General features: G+C 35.4%; 1 protein-coding gene across 2 annotated transcripts in view; it reads right to left on the reverse strand.

Moving 5' to 3' along the window:
• Positions 1–22,057, reverse strand: part of SRGAP3 (SLIT-ROBO Rho GTPase activating protein 3) — a 2,107,662-nt gene that overhangs the window by 38,168 nt on the left and 2,047,437 nt on the right. For both annotated transcript variants that reach the window (XM_044078646.1, XM_044078643.1), the window contains exon 20: positions 10,425–10,574. In XM_044078646.1, the coding sequence (XP_043934581.1) occupies positions 10,425–10,574 (150 nt within the window). The remainder of the gene's footprint in view (positions 1–10,424; positions 10,575–22,057) is intronic.

A 22,057-nucleotide genomic window follows, 5' to 3' on the forward strand; every position in this document is an offset into this window, starting at 1 on the left:
GTATGCAAGGAGAGATGAGAGTTGAGAGAGCAGGACAGGAGAGAGACTTCCCATGGTCCATAAAAACAGATTGAAACCACCCTTCAGACCTATAGTCTCAGGGGCTGGTTGTATCACTGAGCCAGTATCAATTTTTATGGAAAAACAACTGAGACCCTTGATATCTAAATATTGTTTAATATTGAATGACACAGAACATTTTTTGAAAGATTCTTATGCTTTTTTAAGCAATTATAAGGCAACTGGGGAAGAACATTTGGTTACCCTAGATGTGGTATCCCTTTTTACTAGCATTCCTAATGAAATAGGAATATGTTATCTAAGGGAATTCTTGAAGAAGGATGCCACATTAAGTGTGGAAAAGATTGATTTAATATGTTTTTTACTTGAATTGATATTGAAATTCAATGTTTTTACATTTGAGACAAAATATGTTTTACAAACATCAGGAGTAGCCATGGGACCCCCACAGCTAACAGCTATGCCAGTTTAGTAATGGCTCAGCGGGAACAAAGTTTCATGATGAACAACAATATTTTTAGTAGGGACATATTGTTCTTTCGACGGTTTGTAGATGATTTGCTTCTTTTATGGGGTGGCACTGAAGAAAGGTTATATGAATTTGTTGAATATTTAAATAATAGCACAGAATTCTTAAATTTTACTTTGAACAGTTCAAGGGTCAGTGTTGACTTCTTGGATGTTAAAGTAACAATGGAAACGATAACAGGGAAGATATATACTAGATTACATAGAAAGTATTGCTATCGTAATAGCTATGTCCACCACACAAGCATGCATCCACCCCACATTTTTAAAAATGTTAAAAACAAGGCTGTATGAATGTCAAGACTACATGCAAGGGACCAGGACTTTGAGACTAGCTTGATGACTCTGAGAAATGAGTTTGTAGCCAGAGGCTACCATGAGAAAGAGATAGATGAGGCTTGCTTGATAGCCAAGACTAAGAGAGATAATATAGGGAAACCCTACTTCTCCAGTCCGATTACAGGTGGTCTGACCTCCGAGAAAAGGGTGGATGATATACAAACCCTAAATTACAGCATGACACACTTGGCGGATACGAACTTGGTTAAGGATATACTATACAGGAATTGGCATATTTTAGGGACTGATGACCAAGTCAGGAAAATAGTGGGTGATAAGCGTAAGTTTATATATTAGAATAAGAGGTCACTCAGACAAATGCTTTGCTACAAAGAAAGGATGGACCATATCCCTTTGGTCACTTATGGAACAATGAGGTGCAATAGTTGTGCATTTTGTCAATACATTGAGATAAAGAAATTGTTTGTCCATCCTACAACACGGAGATTATATAAGTTTAGGGTGACCGGGAATTGTCAAAGTTAGGATGTGATATATTTAGCCCAGTGTGTGTGCTGTGAGGCATTTTATGTTGGGAAGACCAACAGACGCTTGAAAGAGCGGATTCGTGACCATCTTTATTGCTCAGGAGAGGACAGGAGCACAGTACAATAGCTAAACACATGACTCAAAATGGGGAGAATCATTGTTTTAGTTTTTCCATTATAGATACCTTAACAGACAGCATGAGAGGTGGGGATTTATGTAATAAAACAGAACAGAAAGAGCTCAGATGGATTTTGATGTTAGCCGCACATAACCCACCGGGGCTGAATGATTATTTATCACTGAAACCAGTCTTAAAAAGTGGGAAACTTAGGAAGAAAGTAACATGAAGCAGTTTTGTTAGACTCCCTCTTTGTTTTATATATATATATATATATATATATATATATATATATATATATATATATATATGGGTTCATGTCATTTGATCGACAGGTCATTTGATCGGCAGTTCATTTGGTCGACAGTTCATTTGATCGGCAAGCACACCCCCAACTATATATATCAACTCCAGGGTCGCACAACATTGGGGAAGGGGGCAAATGCTTGTCGATCAAATGAACTGTCGACCAAATGAACTGTTGATCAAATGACCTGTCAATCAAATGACATGAACCCATATATGTATATATATATATTTTTTTTAGACATATATTTTTAGAAATATACATTGTAATATATAATACATTTTATTGTGATTACATATGTTTTTTAGATAGGGTGGGAAAACATGTTATTGAATTGTAACTAAGCTGCCTCTAATCTGCTTTTGAATTGTCTATGTTTTTAATTTGTCTATCTCTTTAAGCTTGGAAAGCATTTGCACATTTCTTGATTTGATTGGATGATTTTATATGACGTATTTTAAAATGGGTGTTAGTTTTTAAGAATTCATTTTGGTCTGAGGAAACAACCAGGACAGGTTGTGAAAGTGCTTACCCTTGTAATAAAGTTTCTGTGAAATTTCATTTGGACTTTATTTGGATTTCTACTTGGATTTGAGCTCCTTTGTGGTGGTTCAGTGCTTGGAACATATTTTTGTTTTTGATTGGACTACTGTGTATTTGTTCCATCACTCAGGAACAGGGCTTTTTCTTTCTTTACCTTAACCATTATGCCAACCCCCAACTCCAGTTATGCCAACTCCAACCCTTAACACTGGACTTGTCCTGGATTTGAACCCGGGACCTCTCACACCCGAAGAGGGAATCATACCCCTAGTCCAACAAAGCAGTTGTTTGCAATTTGGGAACTTATGTGGACAATGACCTAACTTTTGATCAACATGTGTCAGTGTTGTAAGAAAGTCCTTCTATATTGCACAACTTTGAAACAAAGGGACTGTGTCTAGATCTAGAGATGTCACTATCACCCTTTACTCAGCCCTTATTAGGCCAGTCATTAAATATAATGATCCCTTTGGCATGTATATGTCCAGACACAAGCAACAATTGTAATGCCCACAAATATACCTTATTGAAAGGATTCAAGGCCTAAACAACATGTTTTACATGGACAAAATCACAGCTCTGTCACTATACACAGTATCCTACAGACTGCTAAGAGGTGACCTTTGTCTGGCATACAAGTCATTCACTGACCCAATACTGATGGATTTACTGTACATCAACAAATCAAGTGATATCAGAAGTACTCGGTCAAGGGATATAAACCTCTTCTGCAACATCAACATAACAGTTTAGAAGAACAGGTATATTTTGCATAGGATAATGCTGCTCTGGAACAGACTCCTCATCCACATAAAACAAAGTTCATCCCTATCTGTATTCAAGCACAACTTGAATCTCTGGATGCAAACAGAAAATTTACCCCAGGACTGCCCCCCTAATTGACAGAGGTAGCTTTTAAATGCTTTATCCCATGCATGGATCCCTTCAAATTAACCATGATATGATCTCACTTATTCTCATTAGGGGTAATATAAATTATCGACCATGGGGTGGGTAAGCCCAGTCTCTAACCAAATGGGATATGTAAAATTTGAATACAAAAAGGGAAATTGGATAGGCTTAAAATAGCCCTCAAAGGTAGCTAGCCTCATACTTACCTACGACTTTAGAGCATACGTGCATAACTGGGTTGCAAGAAGCATACTTGTGAAAAGAGTGCACACATCTGCTCCCTTTTTATGTCATCAATGTAAACAATGTAGATTTATTTATTCAACAAGTAGTTTTCACTTTAAACATATGGATTTTGTTTTGGTTCACAGGGGCAGGTACAGCTATAAATGTGAGGGTATAGTGTATTTGGCTACTTGCTCAAATTGTGATCGGTTTTATATTAGGAAAACTGTCAGAAGACTAGCAATTAGGATTAGAGAGCATTTAATGGCAATTAGAAAAAAGGATACTACAAACATATTGGTAAGGCACAGTTTGTGTTGCAAAGATTTTCATACATTTATGTTCCTTGTCATAGAAAAAGTACATCAGCTCAGGTTTGTTTATCAGTTTAATGATTATCTTGAGTTTTTGGAGCTGAAATGCCAGGTTTTTTCTTTGTGCCAATACAATGCTTGGGTTAAATTATACGATTTCTCTGAAAAGTTTACTTAAATATAGAATGCTATAGTGTCATTCATAAATTTTATTCTCATCAGTGTGTTCTTAAGTGTCTTGTAACTTGATATTGTAATTTTTTAATTTAATTAATGGATGAGCTCTAGTGGTTGATTTGAAAAGAGATATAATTTCCTTGTATTTACTTAAACTACTTGAATTTTTAAATGGATGTTTCTGAGGAAGTTCTTACGCGTAAATAATGGAAGCACTTAAAATATACTTGTTTCTTGATTCATTTGTTGAATAACCTGCTTCTTGCACAGTTGTTTTTACAAAAGGGTTTTTGGTGTATTCAGATCCATTCCTTGACTGACAGAAGCACAGCATACATGCCTCGAAGACACTACAGGGCATATAATACTTCCCAGACTAGCACAGGCTTCAGGTACTCCTGAATTTCTGAGGCTTTGAAAGAAAAAAGAACAAAATTTCCAGGTGGTTTGGATCTACATCTCACAGCCCATGATGACATGAGTGTATAACTCTCCTGCCCATTGTAGCCACTAGCTATTCAGAGGAGGGGATAATTCAGACAGCAGGAGAAATTTAACACATACAGGATTCAGTGTTTACTACTATAGGTGGTTCTCATGTTTTTAAATTTGTGGTACTTGAGCAGTATTTTGTTACAGCAAGTGGGGGGTGTTATGACCCGAATATAGAGCCTTGAGACTAAATGGATCTTGCTGCTCCATGCAACTAGAGGTAAGGGGTTGAATGACTATATCCCTTTAAGACCTGCTCTGACTTCACATGGTCTTAGGCGGTAGTTTTGAATGTATTTAAGTATGAGTTGTTGATTTGTAAGCACCTAGTCTTGGTGCGAAAACGCTCATCACGTTTACCAATTTTTATTATTTTCTGTGTGTTTTTAATGTTTTTCTCTTCAGTGTTTTATTAAAGTTTTTTGCTGCCTTCTGCTTGGCTGGCTCCTCTTTCTGAATTTTAGTCACTTTTAACATTCACTTTACTACTATAATCCATCATTCACTTCCTTCCTCTATTAACCTCTTGAGCTTTCCTCAGCTAATCACCACTCTCATTGGCTTTAACAAATGCAGTAACAAACTACAACCTCAGACTGGATTTTAACCAATAACCTAAAAAGAATAATTGTTATGGGTTCCCGCCATGACTCACTAAGCATTCATCGACCCATATTTGCCATTTGTCAGTGGAACAAAAACCTCAAGCAAACTTGTTTCAACTTACTTAGAAACCTAAAATACATTGATCAAAATTCATTCACACCACTTAAGCAGAGGATCTGGTACTTTCTTAAATCATTGCCTCTAGACCAAGCAATTGAAAAATTTTACATGTCTCTTTCTTACCATTCTTAATATAGATACACCCATTGATATCAAATCCAGCTCCTGGCTAGCAGAAAAAAACTAATAAAATTATGAAACAAAGGGATAATGCTTGGAAACTGTGGTACACTGACAAAACCCAAGCCACATTATGTGTAACCTATCAAAAACACTCATCCAGTCAGAAGAAATCTACACTGAACTACAAGACTCTCAAATTGCTAACCTCAAATTCTTTTTGTCAACTATTAACACACTGTTAAGTCAGTTGTATCAGTAATCCAACACTCCTTAACCCAACCTGCACCAAAATCACCACTAAAATTCATTCATTGATGGTTCAACCAGTCCTAACTAAAGGTATATAAAAAGGAAACTAAAACCCATAAGTCTAGCTACAGCTGGCCTTCTGGCTAAATCCCTAAAACTTGCCAATGGGCCTCTTACATATCCACTATCATCTGTTTCTTTATTGTCTGTTCCTTAAACTGTGGAAACAAGCATTCACATTTTTAAATAAAGGTTGGAAGACACAGAACACTTCATTTTTATCCAACTGCTATTCTTCCACCATTTCAAAAAATCTCTGACAAATGCAATCATACCCAAATTCTTCAATTATCTCTTAAGCAATAATAAACTTTCATCCTCTCAGTATGGTTTCCATCCCAATCCCAACATAAGTACAGAGAGATTGTCCTTCCTCAGTACAATCAATCAAGATAAAAACGAGGAAATGTGCCTCATATACATTCCTAGATCTCTTCAAGAGCTTCAATACTGCTTCACATCTTAAGCTGTAACAAAACACCGTCTAAACTTTCCTTCTCCATTTCTTCTCTGAAAGGGTTTACAACCTACTTACCAGATCACACAAAATGTGTCAAATGTCACTTTGCATAGCTTCATACCTTCTGGTGACCATTGGTTTTCCACAAGATTCCATTCTTGGGTCTTTGCTACTCAACCTATTGAGTAACAACCTTCTCTCTAACTCCAGTCATGCTCAGCCAATTCAATATGCAGATGATTCCACCCTCATCTGCTCTGCATCCAATATTTACTCTTTAAGTCATCACACAACATTCCTTAATCTCCCCTTGAGTCTTGGTTTGAACACTTATTTACTCCTAAATCTCAATAAAGCCAGATTAATTCTCTTTATCCCCACATCACACTCAGATGAAAAATAAATAAATAAAACAGCAGCTTTAGATTCCTCTCCTTTAACAATAACCAACTAAAACTAGTTGTTCATGCAAAACTTGTAGATGTTGTTAAAGATAACCAATTCAAAGCTGATACCCATATCCAATATGTAATTTAAAAAGGAAAAATCAGCAAAAGTTAGAACTCTTTTACAGAGCCTCTAACTACCTCACCAAACATTCATATAAAATTTTAGCAATGTTCTGTCTCTTATGTAGTATACTATATGTTTCTCCTAGTTTTAAAAATATTCACTCAACACAATTGAAAATTAGGGCAATGCTAAAATAAAACTGCCAAATTTACATCAAAAGTGCCTAGTAGAACACACTTTTGTTTGGTTGCTTGTCCTTAACAACAACAAAAAAAGAAATGGATAGTATTCCTCAGTTTTCTTCCCTACTCTCACTAAGGTTACTCACAACATTCTTTACTAAACAAACAAATAATGAGCCATAAAATCTCCTCTGCCATGGTACACTCCAACCAGATCTTTTCACTCTAATGACACTCTACTTGCCTCTATAAAAAGGTAACATAACAGTTATGGTAATTCCCCACTTTCTACCTATCTATCTATCTATCTATCTATCTATCTATCTATCTATCTATCTATCTATCTATCTCTCTCTCTATCTATCTATCTCTCTCTCTATCTATCTATCTATCTATCTATCTATCTATCTATCTATCTATCTATCTATCTATCAAGCTACATATCTATGTATCTATCTATCTATCTATCTATCTATCTATCTATCTATCTATCTATATATCTATATCTGTTAAAAACCTGGAACAATTTTCCTGTTACCATTAGATAAATATCAAACTCAAAAAATGAAAAAAGTTAAACTCAAGGCCCACCTGCTAGTCACTTGGATCTGTTATTGGGAATATTCTCCAGACTAGTCTGCTCCAGTCTTTAATTTGTCTCAGTTATTCCTTCACAAAACATTTCCTTCACTACTTTTGAATACTATATTATATTTTGTATATATTTTTTGAAACTATAACTCTCTCTTATATTCTATCCAGTAACAGTTAACTAAAAGTGCATAAGCTCTATTTTCTCTACAGTCTTTTCCTTGCAACATCCACTCTTATTATTTCATCTCCTTTTCTATTTCCCAGTAACTTTTATATTACTATACTTTACCCTACAAATTATTGAATACTCTCTGTTCACTTACCTTACTTCATCACATTATTAATCCTTTTTGTTCTTGTTTATTGAACTGTGTGACATTTTAACATTATCTACAGCCTAAAGTGTATCAATCATTTAATATTTTGTATTTCTAATTTTAATATGTACAGTCTAAATGGCATGCTGATTCTTTCTCATTCTAGTGTTTGTGTTATCACATGGAGCTTTTCTCTTTGGACCTCCGCTGTAAAGTAGTCTTGCATTGCCAAGTTGGTTAACAAAAGCAAATAAATATATTCCTATATCATTTGTTTAGATGATTCTGGATATTTTTTCCTATTAACCTCATTGTCTCCTTTTCACTGAGCTCTAGATCAATAAAGATTTCACCTTGCTCCTTATTTTAAAAGAGAAAAAAATAAGAGTCTTAAATTAAGATTTCCTCTTCTCATTTATGGCAGCTGTGGTTATATTTAACTACGTTTTTTTTGTTTCAACTGTGTTCTTTTCTCTGAAGATCACTTTAATGTTGAATATGCCCAGGCCATACTTTCACAGCTTGGAATAATGTCACAGTTTTGCATAAAGGAACCATCTTTGAGACCAGTTCCATGGCATACAGGGATATTATGCCCAGGATATACTTTCACAGCTTGAATTAATGTCACTATTTTTATATAAAGGAACCATCTTTGAGACCAGTTCCATGGTGTACAAAGATATTATGCCCAGGATATACTTTCACAGCTTGAATTAATGTCACCATTTTTATATAAAGGACCCATCTTTGAGACCAGTCCCATGGAGTACAGGGATATAGCCATTCTCATTATGCTGCAGGTGACCTGAGTTTAAGTAGTGGCTCGGCTGTCTGTATCAGCTGACCAAGCTGTGAGTGGAAGTGAGTAGCCATTGTTGGCTTGCCCATCCTGGGAAGGGTTACATACCACTGACTTGTCAAAAGGATGACACCTAGAAGGGGCACTTACTGTTACCCAGTGGAGTTCAACACAGTCTGGCACACACTGTCATGTTGCTTAGCACCAGGAAAGCTGAAGGGAATCCAGAATACAGAAGCACTCTCCCCCCTCAGAAGACAGCAACAGTGAGCTCAAATGAGCTGCAAAGGGAGTAGGGGGGTGCTTTCAATGAGGAGACATTAGATCACCTCTCAGGACTAGCAAGCTTACCTGCCCCCTACCACCTGACTCTCGCTCGGAAATGGAAGAACTGACTGGGATTCCTGAGCAGGAACAATTGGGTTGTTGGGCCATTGCTCAGTTCAGGAACATCCAGCTCCTGTGCCTCCTGAATGAATGAGCCAATTAGATGTATGTAGTGTAGCCATCAGGCAAAGTCCTGGGAGAGAGTAAAAATAAAAACATAAGAAATAAATAAATGGAAGCAGTTTCATCTAAAGAGTTGAGGATTCTTATCCCATAAAAAAGGAAGTTTCACTCTTACTGGATACAGCACATGTACTTCAGTGTAATTTTGTTTAAGTAACTTCATCAGTGGCCAGCAAGCCCTTCTTTTCTCATTTTTGTGGTGGCATAATCATTATCAGGTTATACAGTGTCTGACACAGCTTTAACTGGATGATCTGACCATTTTTTTCAGTACTAACATTCTGTCCAGGTAATAAAGAAACTTCACTATTACAGACCTTGATAGTGAGTTAGATTTTGTTAGTATAGGTTTTCTTGAATATCTATGTGCCCTTTCATGCCACAAAATAATCTTTTCTGTATTATTAATCCTCTAGGTAACTATATTATTAAAAATAGCAAGATTGTTAGGTTAATTCTTCTTTCTCTGCTTTTAAAGTCTTCAGTTTATTAGTAAACCATGTATTCTGTATCAATAGGTTCATAGGTTCATAGGTTGGTACTAGGCTATCAGCCCTAGGGCCTATATAAAAACTCTGTATGGCTTTCTTCCTTTATCATTTGACATGTAAAGAGCTCTCCATGTATTTTTACTCAACTTCCTTATTGTATAATCACAGAGCTGTCTGTGTTTTCTTTTTTTGAATCTGGGCTCCTCATTACATGAAAACAGATTTGAGTATTTTAGTCTAATTAGTCTGTTTAATACAGCTTTCTTATACTTGCTCCATTTGTTTTGAAACATGTCTATTTTCAGACTAGATTCCTGGATATAGGAAACATTCTTTTAGAATTAGTTTGTAGTGCCATTTTACCATATGAAGATTTTGTGAAGCTCATTGTTGTAATCCAATTTTCTTATATTGCTTTGACAAAAAATATTTTTTTCTTCTAAGAGTTATTTTATAGTGTAGTTCTGAAGCATTTTGTGCCCTTTATCAGATAATGTGGCACTTATGTCCTGTCAGTTTTTGATTTCTCATCAGGGCATTTCAAGGGAACTGCTACATGGTGGCCATCTTGGAGTCCTCATCATTAAGACTCTGAAAGGAAGGTTCTGAGTCCTGGTATGAAAGCAGAGCTTTACCATTCATACATCCCTCTCCCATCCCATTTTGCTATTTCAAAATGCCATCTATGAATGTATATAAAGTGAAAAAAAACACATCATATTTGTAAAACTAGCTACATGACTCAAAAACAATATCTGTACTATCAAGAATACAGCCCCCAAAAATAAATGCTTCTTAAAATATAAATTACAAAACAGACTCTACTTGTATTTGTATGAAGAATAACTAAGCAAAACTGTACAGTAAATGTAAAAGAACAGTTTTAAAAGGAAAGTCAAAGCAGGTTTAAAAGGAAAGTACTCATTTCTTACCTGCCCATAACTCCGCTAAAGCTATAATCCGGGACATGGTCTGTTGGAGACTGGATGTCATTCTTAGATGAGGCTTTATCATCCAGCAGAGGTCCACTGCTTGCCTCACTATCTGCCTTTTGACTCAAACTGTCAGAAAATGCATCGTCCCTTGGAGAAATAAAAACAATATAATCAGGTAGACATACTGCAGCATGTCAGCATTTCACAACTGTGACAGTGTCACTAAATCAAAAGCCTGCAGCTCTGCAAGCACTTAAAATCAGACTACTAAAGCAAGTATGCACACACCTTTTTACAGTAAAAATGGCTGCATTTCTCTTTTCCCAAAAAAACAGTGCTTTTTTTCCATTTTTTACACTTAAGAGTAATAGAAACACACAGTTGAGCTCAATAATTGTGTTGTTTGAAATGCATACCATGACCTAATTTTTTTCTTTTCTTACGATTTTACATAAATGAAAACTGACTGGTATATTTAATTTTTTTTTCCACCAAAACTCCCAGGACTATCAACATCAACAGACCAAAATATGGGGAAGCATAGCCCCTGAATGAATTAGCTACTTGCTGGCTTATCTGCAATGTACCACTGTAACTTGCTGTGGAGTATAACAATTAAAGAGAAACATTCATCCAAGGACTGTAAAAATCATGTTTTATACACAGACAGGTTTTCATAAACAAACAAGTATTACATCTATAGCTATATCTATATCTCTATCTATATATCTATTTATATTTCTCTCTCTCTATCTATCTATCTCTATCTATCTATCTTTGTATCTATCTATCTCTATCTATCTATCTATCTCTATCTATCTATCTTTTATCTATCTATCTATCTATCTATCTATCTATCTATCTATCTATCTATCTATCTATCTATCTCTATCTATCTATCTCTATCTATCTCTGTATCTATCTCTGTATCTATCTATCTATCTATCTATCTATCTATCTATCTATCTATCTATCTATCTATCTATCTATCTATCTCTGTATCTATCTATCTCTTTATCTATCTATCTATCTATCTATCTATCTATCTATCTATCTCTGTATCTATCTATCTATCTCTATCTATCTCTGTATCTATCCATCTCCGTATCTATCTATCAATCTATGTCTGTATCTATCTATCTCTGTATCTATCTATCTATCTCTGTATCTATATATCTCTGTATCTATCTCTCTATCTATCTATCTCTGTATCTATCTATCTATCTATCTATCTATCTATCTATCTATCTATCTATCTATCTATCTATCTATCTCTTTATCTATCTCTCTTTTGATCTATCTATATCTCATTCTATCTATCTCTATCTGTCTCTCTCTCTCTCTATCTCCGTATCTATCTATCTATCTATGTCTGTATCTATCTATCTCTGTATCTATCTATCTATCTCTGTATCTATATATCTCTGTATCTATCTCTATATCTATCTATCTCTGTATCTATCTATCTATCTATCTATCTATCTATCTATCTATCTATCTATCTCTGTATCTATCTATCTATCTATCTATCTATCTCTGTATCTATCTCTGTATCTATCTATCTATCTCTATCTATCTATCTATCTATCTATCTATCTATCTATCTATCTATCTATCTATCTATCTATCTATCTATCTATCTATCTATCTATCTATCTCTGTATCTATCTATCTATCTATCTATCTATCTATCTATATATCTATCTATCTATCTTTGTATCTATCTCTATCTATCTCTCTATCTCTATCTGTCTATCTATCTATCTATCTATCTGTCTATCTATCTCTATCTATCTATCTCTCTCTCTATCTCTATCTCTATCTATCTATCTATCTATCTATCTATCTATCTATCTATCTGTCTATAAATGGGTGTATGCAGTTATCTGAATGAGCTAAATATCAACAGCAAAACTACTGATGCAAAAATACCTAATGTTCTAAATATTGAAAGTCAAAAATACCTAAATGCAAAATATTGACAAAATGTAAGTTATACCAGGGAAGGGTATATGCCCTTTTCCCACTGTTGTGTGACCCTGGAGTTGGTTTATATAATTAGGAGGGGTGTGGGGGGGTGCAGGGGTGGCTTGTCTCCCCCCCACAAAAACATTGAGTTAAGGATGTGGTTAGGGTTTGTCAATATTTTCTGTTTAGGTATTTTTGACTGTCGATATTTTGAACATTAGGCATTTTTGCATCAGTATTTTTCCTGTTGATATTTAGTTCTTTCAGGCAATTGTGCTATACCCTTGAAAACAAATATAGATAGATAGCTATATGCATATGTACATACGTGTTTCCTCTATTGCCTGAATGACCATTTGGTCAATGCCTTATAGGTGGTGCTTATTATTGAACATACGAATAGTTGAACATTAAAAATGTTGAGCGATTGCTTCATCGTGAAACAGTGAGTGGGGGTGGATAGCGTGAGACCGTGTGTGTGTGTGTGTGTGTGTGTGTGTGTGTGTGTGTGTGTGTGTGTGTGTGTGTGTGTGTTTGTATGGGTGTCAGGGTTATGGTCGGGGAAAGGTTTTCTATGTTTGTCTGCAAGTGTGTGTATTTTAGGGTTAGGGTCAGGGTTAGATAAGGGTTACATGTAGTATCATTAGTGTATGTTTGTGTATATTTGTAGTTCTTATGTTCTGGCAATGTTACGGGAAGGTTTTATTAAGTTAAGGTGTATGGTTAGGGTTTGGGGGAAGGGGGAGCATTAGGGTTAGGCTTATCATCCATTACTAAGGTAGTATGGGGGGACTCCCTGTCCACCTTAGTTATGAGTGCTAACCCTAATGTTGACCCTTCCCTCAACCCTAACCCTACACTTATTTTGTCAATATTTTGTGTTTAGGTAATTTTGGCTGTCGATATTTTGAACATTAGGTATTTTTGCTGTCAATATTTAGGTCATTCAGGCAACTGCCAGAGACACATATATATATATAGGTTCATGGCATTCTCCTCAAATGCACATACATTGAATTGCAATTGATTGAGGCTGGTATTCTGAAAAACAAACTTACAGAGAACCAAAAACAATGAAAAAAGAAAGAAAGAACAAACAAAAGAAAGAAAAAAGAAAAATATCACAACAGAACACTAATTTCCTTTTATGATCCTAAAACAAAAACCCTAGCACAACATTCAGACCACATTCATGTGTATGGTGATTAGTGCTACAGAGATTTCCTAAGGTAAGGTGTTAGGTTAGAGGTACGTTAGGGAAAGGGTTAGGGTTAGAGTTAGGGTTAGCATGCATTAGTAAGGTGGTGTAGGGAGCAAAGGGTTAGAGTCAGTGGGAGGATTAGGGGTAGAAAACTTTAGTAAGTCAGTGCAGGAGGGCTTTGCACCCTGCACCCCCTTACTATTGCATGCTAACCCTAACCCTGCTCCTGCTTCAACCATAACCTGTCATCTTACCTTAGAAATCCCATTCCATAACACGAGCACTACACAAGAATTCATACACTGTAAACAATACGCATGCAAACACTGCATCTATCCCCTTACCTAACCTTTACTCTAACCCAAACCAGCAACCACTTCCACATATACATACACACACACTTCTACACTCCTAATGGAGAAACTTTTGGTACACCTGAAAGTTTCAGCATTAACACAAAAAAGTCACACTACCTTCCAAAATCAATTTTTCTCTATTTGACATCTGCATCATTTGAGGATAACTACATTCGATAAACAGTGCAATCAAGAACTTTTACATACCAAGAAATCTTTTGTTAAAAAGGATCTTTGAGGAATTGAGGTGGTTCCATAAATAGATATACAACACATTGAAATGTTAACATTCTGAAGGGTACAGCTGATCAAAAATCAGATGGCTGCGTGTACAGGCTTTTTTCAGTAAGAGATCACTGCAGAGTATGGAGTGGCGAATTTGCCCTTACCTCACTGTAGTACAAACTCGGAGTTGGTACATATAATTAGCAGGGAGTGTGGTGAGTACAGGGGTCTTCCCCCCTGAAAAAAGGGTCCTTTTTAATCTCTGTGATCCAAAGAAGAGTGTACTCAAATCTTTGTGATTCGAACTGTTTTACTTGTATGGCAGGCATTCAAAGTTTTGATACTTTGAACGTCTATAATAGACTATATATATATATATGTGTGTGTGTGTGTGTATATATACATATATATATATATATATATATATATATATACACACACACACACACACACACACACACACACACACACACACACACACACACACAAACACACACACATATGGTTTACTATTAAAATGCAGAAAGATGGTTAGGTGACTATGGAAATGACGAATGTTAGTTGGCTGATTTCCATATTGCCAACCATCAATTTTGTGAGTTCCCTGTTCATTTGCTCATATGTGGGTGATGTTTATATTGAGAGCGTGTGACAGTGCGGATCGAGAGATATACCCTTTTCTGAACTGTAGTGCAATCTCAGAGTTGGAATATATAAGCTGCAGGGGGTGCAGGAGGGCTTGCCCCCATGCAAAAACAATACTGTCAGCAATGCGGAGTATGGATCTGGTCCGTATGTAGTGCTTGTCGATATTCCAGCCTAATTAATATTCCAAACATTGAACATGAAAACAGCAGTTTTGACAGCTTTAGGTTTACATGTTTGATGTTTTGATAGTAAACATATATATATATATATATATATATATATATATATATCTATATATATCTATATATATCTATATATGCATATATATGCGTGTGTGTGTGTGTGTGTGTGTGTTTGTGTGTGTGTGTGTGTGTGTGTGTGTGTGTGTGTGTGTATATATAGTCCGAATCCACAATATCAGTGTGTGTGTGTGTGTGTGTGTGTGTGTGTGTGTGTGTGTGTGTGTGTGTGTGTGTGTGTGTGTGTGTGTATATATAGTCCGAATCCACAATATCAGTGTGTGTGTGTGTGTGTGTGTGTGTGTGTGTGTGTGTGTGTGTGTGTGTGTGTGTGTGTGTATGTGTGTGTGTATGTGTGGGTGTATATATATATAAAAATAAAAGAGTTCCGTACTGAACAGACCAAAATTTCTTTAATGCAAAGTTCCAAAAATAAAATGAGCTGGCTGCCCACAGCAGACTTCTTCAGAATAATAAACCTCTGGTGCCTTGATTATTTATACAGTTCTGTGTTGTGTAATTAATCAATAATTAAACCAATTAAACATTCATTATCTTTTAAAGGTAAAAGGGACTGGAGGTGGTGAAATTAACCTTTCCCTCGAGTCCCTTTTAATATATTAAACATTTTTTCTGTATGTATATACTAAAACTTCCTGAGCACATCCTAAAATACTGGGAATTCTGCACAACAAATTAAGAAATTAAAAACATTACAATGCAAAATTTATAATCAAAAGCAATGTTAAAAATTATTAAAAATTGTGTATGAAAAAATGTGTATTAAATTTTATATGCATTTTATAATACAGTACTTTTCATAAATTTCATAAACTTTTTTTCTTTTTTCATAAACTACCTATTTCATATAAAGCCAACCTAGGTTGAAAACCAATAAAATATTCCATAAGAATTGATTTTCTTGTATGTAATACTATAAAAACTATTTTATAACCAAATACAGTACAATAATAGTAGTGTGAAGTTGCATAAAACTTTAGAACAGAATGAATGTGTTAAAAAACACACATAAAATTCATCTATAGGGCAGATATCTGAAAATAAAAAAGTTACAAGTTGTGACAGAGAAACATTTCCCCTGGACAGGTTAAATCACACAACCAAGTGGGTAGTGAATAAGTGGGATGAAACTTTAGTTTCTAGATCTGGAGTGTATTGGGTATGTTGTATATGGGGGGTATATAATAAGAAAAAATATTGATCAAAATAGTGTTTTTTGTTTTTTATTTTTTATATTTTTTATATATGTTTTGTATGTGTATGTTATATAAAATTGACAAATCTTCACAATAAAATACATTTGTAATAATATAATCATACCAAAGCAGCTTTGTCTATTAAAATAGCTTTTATATTGATGTATTCATTAAGACCAGGAGAATGGTTGGACCTCAGTCTTAATTGCCACTTTATCTCTCTTTGCAATAAAAGATTCTTCATGTCCCCTCCCCTGTTGTTTTCTTTAATAGAGTCTAAAATGCCAAAACAAAACCCAGCAAAACCGTCACACACTATGGAATGTTTATAGAGGGCACTGGTATCTTTCTTTACTCTGATGTCGTTAGTATGTTCATATATTCACTCCCTAAGTGTTCTCTCGGTTTTGCCCACATAAAATGAGGGGCATTTTTTACAAGTGGCCAAATAGACTAACATTCTGCTGCGGCAATTACCTTTGTGAAAAAAACCTTACTATTTAATCCATTTTTCAAATTTATACCCTCCTTTAAATTTATATGTACACACTGTCTACAACAACCGCATCTAGTTGTTCCTTTTTTCTTTTCAACGGTCGTTGTTTCCATTTCAAATAGTCTTTTGAAATTTGTACCTGTCTTGTAAGAAAACAATGTTTTTTTACCTACTGTTTCATATATTTCCTTATTTGTCTTGAAAATAGACCAATTGTTTTCTAAAATTCTACTGAAACAATCTGAAAATCCGTTGTATTCAACTAAACAGGCTCCAGAAAAATTTTTCTTATCAGATGTAATATTTTCTTTGGATACAAACTTTTGACCTAACAATGGTTTATATTTGGACCCCCAACCCAAGTACACTTCCTCCAAAATTTCTCCCACTATACTTTTTGGATAGTCCCTTTCTATAAATTTTTCCATTAGAAAAGCAAATTCAAACTGTAAGTCTTTAAATTCAGAGGTCATTCTCGCTATTCTTACCGCCTGACCCTTAATAATACTTTTTTTCTGATGGAATGGGGTGTTGGCTATCAAAATGTAAATAGCTATTACACCAGGTGTTTTTTCTAAAAATGTTAGACTTAAAGCCTTGAACTGTTTTACTGAGAGTGATGTCCAAATAATTAATGCTCTGATTGTGTATTTCATGAGTGAATGACAAAAAGGTAGCAGTTTCATTTATGTATTTCATAAATTCATCAAATTTACCCTTCTCGTCATCCTCCCATACAAGAAAAATATCGTCTAAAAACCTAAGGTAGATTTTTATATTTTTCATAAATATACTAGAAAAAATAAACTGTTCTTCCCATCCAAGGAGGACTAGGTTAGCATATATGGGGGCACAAGCTGCCCCCATAGCCACACCTGTCACTTGTTTGTAATGTTCCCCTTGGAATGTAATGAAGTTGTTATCTAAAACAACTTCAGTCAATTCTAATATTAGTCTTTTACTGTCCAGTGGCAAGTCCAGATATTTATTAACACAATCCTCAAAATAATTGAAGCCCAGATCTCTGGGTATACATGTGAATAGGTCTTTCACATCTATGGTAACCATTTTACAAGTTTCAGACCATAGATTGTCGTTAATTTTGCCCAAAAAGTCCCATGAATCTTGGACTAAGTGTTTCTGTATCTTAACAATTCCTTTGAGATTTTGATCAATATATACAGCCAGTGGGTGGGTTTTGGACTTCCTAGCCGAAACTATGGGGCGAAAAGGAGGCTTCAAAAGATTTTTGTGTATTTTAGGTGTTCCAAAAAATTGTGGAACACGTGAAAGTTTTTGCATCAAAAAGTTGTAAGTTTTGTCTTCAATTCTGTTTTCTATAAGATATTCTTCCAAAAGAGAGTCTATTCTTCTATATGCTATTTGGACTTCATTGTATGAAACAGTTGAATACGTGTTTTCATCAGTCAATAACTTAATTAAAGCATCATTATAAGCCTCCTGGTAAAAAATTACCACACCCCCACCTTTATCTGGCTGCATGAATCTCAAATCTGCCTCTTTCCTTAGGTTTTCCAATAGTGTTTCCTCGTCTTTCCTTAAATTCCTTTCAATAATACTTCCCTTTGTATGTCTAAATGCTTCATATATATCATTAGTTACTATAGTTTCAAATGTATGAATGACCGGGTGCAAAGGCGGGTTAAAGGTACTATATATATAGTCCGAATCCACAATACCAGAACGCACTTTAACGAAAGCACTTTCACTGAAAAAGTGCTTTCGTTAAATTCTGTTCAAAAAATAAATAAATAAATCTTTTATGCAGGGGGGCAAGCCCCCTGCACCTCTTACTTTTATATTCTCACTCTGAGGTCGCACTACAGTGGGGAAAATGGAATTCTCTCTTAACCGCACCGTAGTGCGATCGGCACAACCAGCATACATAACTAAAAGTGCTGCTTCTGTGAACAGCACTTTCGGTTATGTATGTTCGGTGATTTCTGCTTCGGCAGAAAGTGCCGTCGGGGATCTGTACGGATTCTATAGATATATATATATACACACATATACACACACACACACACACACACACACACACACACACACACACACACACACATACACACACACACACGCACACACACACACACACACACACACACACACACACACACACACACACACACACACACACACACACAAACACACACACCCATGTATGATGCTTAGTTGTATACTCCTATAAATGAGAGCAATAATATAGATAAAAATTGGTTGATAAAAAAAATAAAATAAAATAAAATAAAAAGCAAAATCAATATTTTTTTTGTGTGTGTGGGGGGGCAAACTCCTTTGTACCCCTGCATGTATACCAACTCAGAGATTGCTCTACAATGAGGAAAGGGCAAACCCTCCAATGCCCGCTGTTTTTGATCTCACACTAAAAAAAGAGCTCTAGTAATGTTTGATCAGCTGGGTCAACTATTTTTTAAGTATAATCATTGCACCATTCAACCACACACACACACACACTCACACATATATATATATATATATAGAGAGAGAGAGAGATAGAGTAGTACTAGGCTAACTGCCCTTATTGGTCATTTTAAGCCTAGTTACTTACCTCATGTGAGGATCAAACCCTGCACCTTGTGTTTGTAAGGTAAACACCTTAGCCATTATGCCAACCTCCCACATATACAAATAAATGTGCATTTGTGTAATGAAAATGGGTCCTGTGGGAAGAGCTGTGTACTTTTATATAGGATATCATTAGTTCAAACAGCCCCATGCTCTCCGGTTCAAAAAGCAAATTACTGAACAAAATTTGAATTTGTTTGTTTCCTTTTTACCTCTATAATTCTGGAATAGATGACTTAGTAAACAATCCACTCTCTGCTTCCTAATACAAGCTTCATCTCTACCATTTATCCCCATGCATACATTTACATTCGCCCAGTGGAACACCTGGAAATAAAAGGTCAGACTATCAGGTTTACCTTTAAATGTAACTCACAGTTGAAAGAAGACAAACATGCAAGTAATCATCAAGGGCAGACATGGTATTTGTTCTATTTGTCTCTTGTTGAAATGGCATGCCAAGCTGCATTCTGAAAAGGTCACCTGTGATCAATAAACTTACACAGTTACCAAAGGTAGGAAAGTAACAAGTGGAAATATGATGGGATTAAGTATTCACCCCTAACAAATGGCTTAAATCAGCTTTGTCTGTATTATGCTGTACATCATTTGCATTTGTTAGTAACAAGATGACTTGTACTTGGTGTAAGCACTTCTTTGATAATAATGTTTGTGTCTCTCTGGCAGCATCCGACAGATACTGAAATTATAAGCAAGAAAATGAGCTTTACAGTGTTTGTCACACTGGGATATACTCTGCAGGCAAAAGTACAGTTTTCAACACAAGAGTAGAATTCCCTTTACAGCTATGGGTGACAAACACAAGCAATATACACAGCATGTTAGCAGTTACAAAAAATATATATAAATACAGCTATGGGTGACAAACACAAGCAATATACAGAGCATGTTAGCAGTTAAAAAAAGGTATAAATACAGCTATGGGTGACAAACACAAGCAATATACAGAGCATGTTAGCAGTTACAAAAAATATATAAATACAGCTATGGGTGACAAGCACAAGCAATATACAGAGCATGTTAGCAGTTAAAAAAGGTATAAATACAGCTATGGGTGACAAACACAAGCAATATATACAGCATGTTAGCAGTTACAAAAAAAATATATATATACAGCTATGGGTGACAAACACAAGCAATATACAGAGCATGTTAGCAGTTAAAAAATATATAAATACAGCTATGGGTGACAAACACAAGGAATATACAGAGCATGTTAGCAGTTACAAAAAATATATAAATACATCTATGGGTGACAAACACAAGCAATATACAGAGTATGTTACCAGTTACAAAAAAAAAACATATAACTACAGCTATGTGTGACAAACACAAGCAATATACATAGCATGTTAGCAGTTACAAAAAATATATAAATACAGCTATGGGTGACAAACACAAGCAATATACAGAGCATGTTAGCAGTTACAAAAAATATATAAATACAGCTATGGGTGACAAACACAAACAATATACAGAGCATGTTAGCAGTTACAAAAAAGATATAAATATGGGTGACAAACACAAGCAATATACAGAGCATGTTAGCAGTTACAAAAAAAGATATAAATATGGGTGACAAACACAAGCAATATACAGAGCATGTTAGCAGTTACAAAAAAAGATATAAATATGGGTGACAAACACAAGCAATATACAGAGCATGTTAGCAGTTACAAAAAAATATATAAATATGGGTGACAAACACAAGCAATATACAGAGCATGTTAGTAGTTACACAAAAAGATATAATACAGCTATGGGTGAAAAACACAAGCAATATACACAGCATGTTAGCAGTTACAAAAAGGTATATATAAATACAGCTATGGGTAAAAAACACAAGCAATATACAGAGCATGTTAGCAGTTAAAAAAAGATATAAATACAGCTATGGGTGACAAACACAAGCAATATACAGAGCATGTTAGCAGTTACAAAAAATATATAAATACAGCTATGGGTGACAAACACAAGCAATATACAGAGCATGTTAGCAGTTACAAAAATATATAAATACAGCTATGGGTGACAAACACAAGCAATATACAGAGCATGTTAGCAATTACAAAAAAGATAAATAGATAAGGCACATTGTTAGTGACAAACACAATATACAATGGATATTGCTAGGGACACACATAAAGAGCACATACTGCATGTTACCAGTGACACAAGAATAACATGCAGTATATGCACTTTATGTGTGTCATACCAGTGACAGAAGAATACAGCAAGAGGTTCTCTCATTCAATTCTCGGCTGGAGCACCTTCTGTGTGGAGTCTGCATGTCCTCCCTGTGGTCGAGTGGCATTCAAAAGGCAAGCGTAGAATGGACGTGCCTTCGTTGAAGTTTGGGCGTCGAGCTGGCACCATAAAAATCTACTGCCAATCATTAGCGGACCGGCGTTCCACTGTGGTGACCCCTAACTGGGAGAAGCCGAAAGAAAAAGAACAACAACCAGTGACAGAAGAATATACAGTACAAGTATATCCTACCTTACTTGTTCCAGTACATGTATAGGTATCTCCTCCAGACTGCCACACCTTTAACAGTTATCCCCCCCTTGTCACTGCATTACCCTTCAAGTGTTTTTTGTTATGTGCCACATATGCCTAGTGACTCATGTTGTTAGGGTCTTGTCTGTTAGA

The sequence above is a fragment of the Protopterus annectens genome, chromosome 7.part1 (assembly GCF_019279795.1).
Source record: "Protopterus annectens isolate FY-2018-M chromosome 7.part1, PAN1.0, whole genome shotgun sequence".
Classification (NCBI taxonomy): domain Eukaryota; kingdom Metazoa; phylum Chordata; order Ceratodontiformes; family Protopteridae; genus Protopterus; species Protopterus annectens.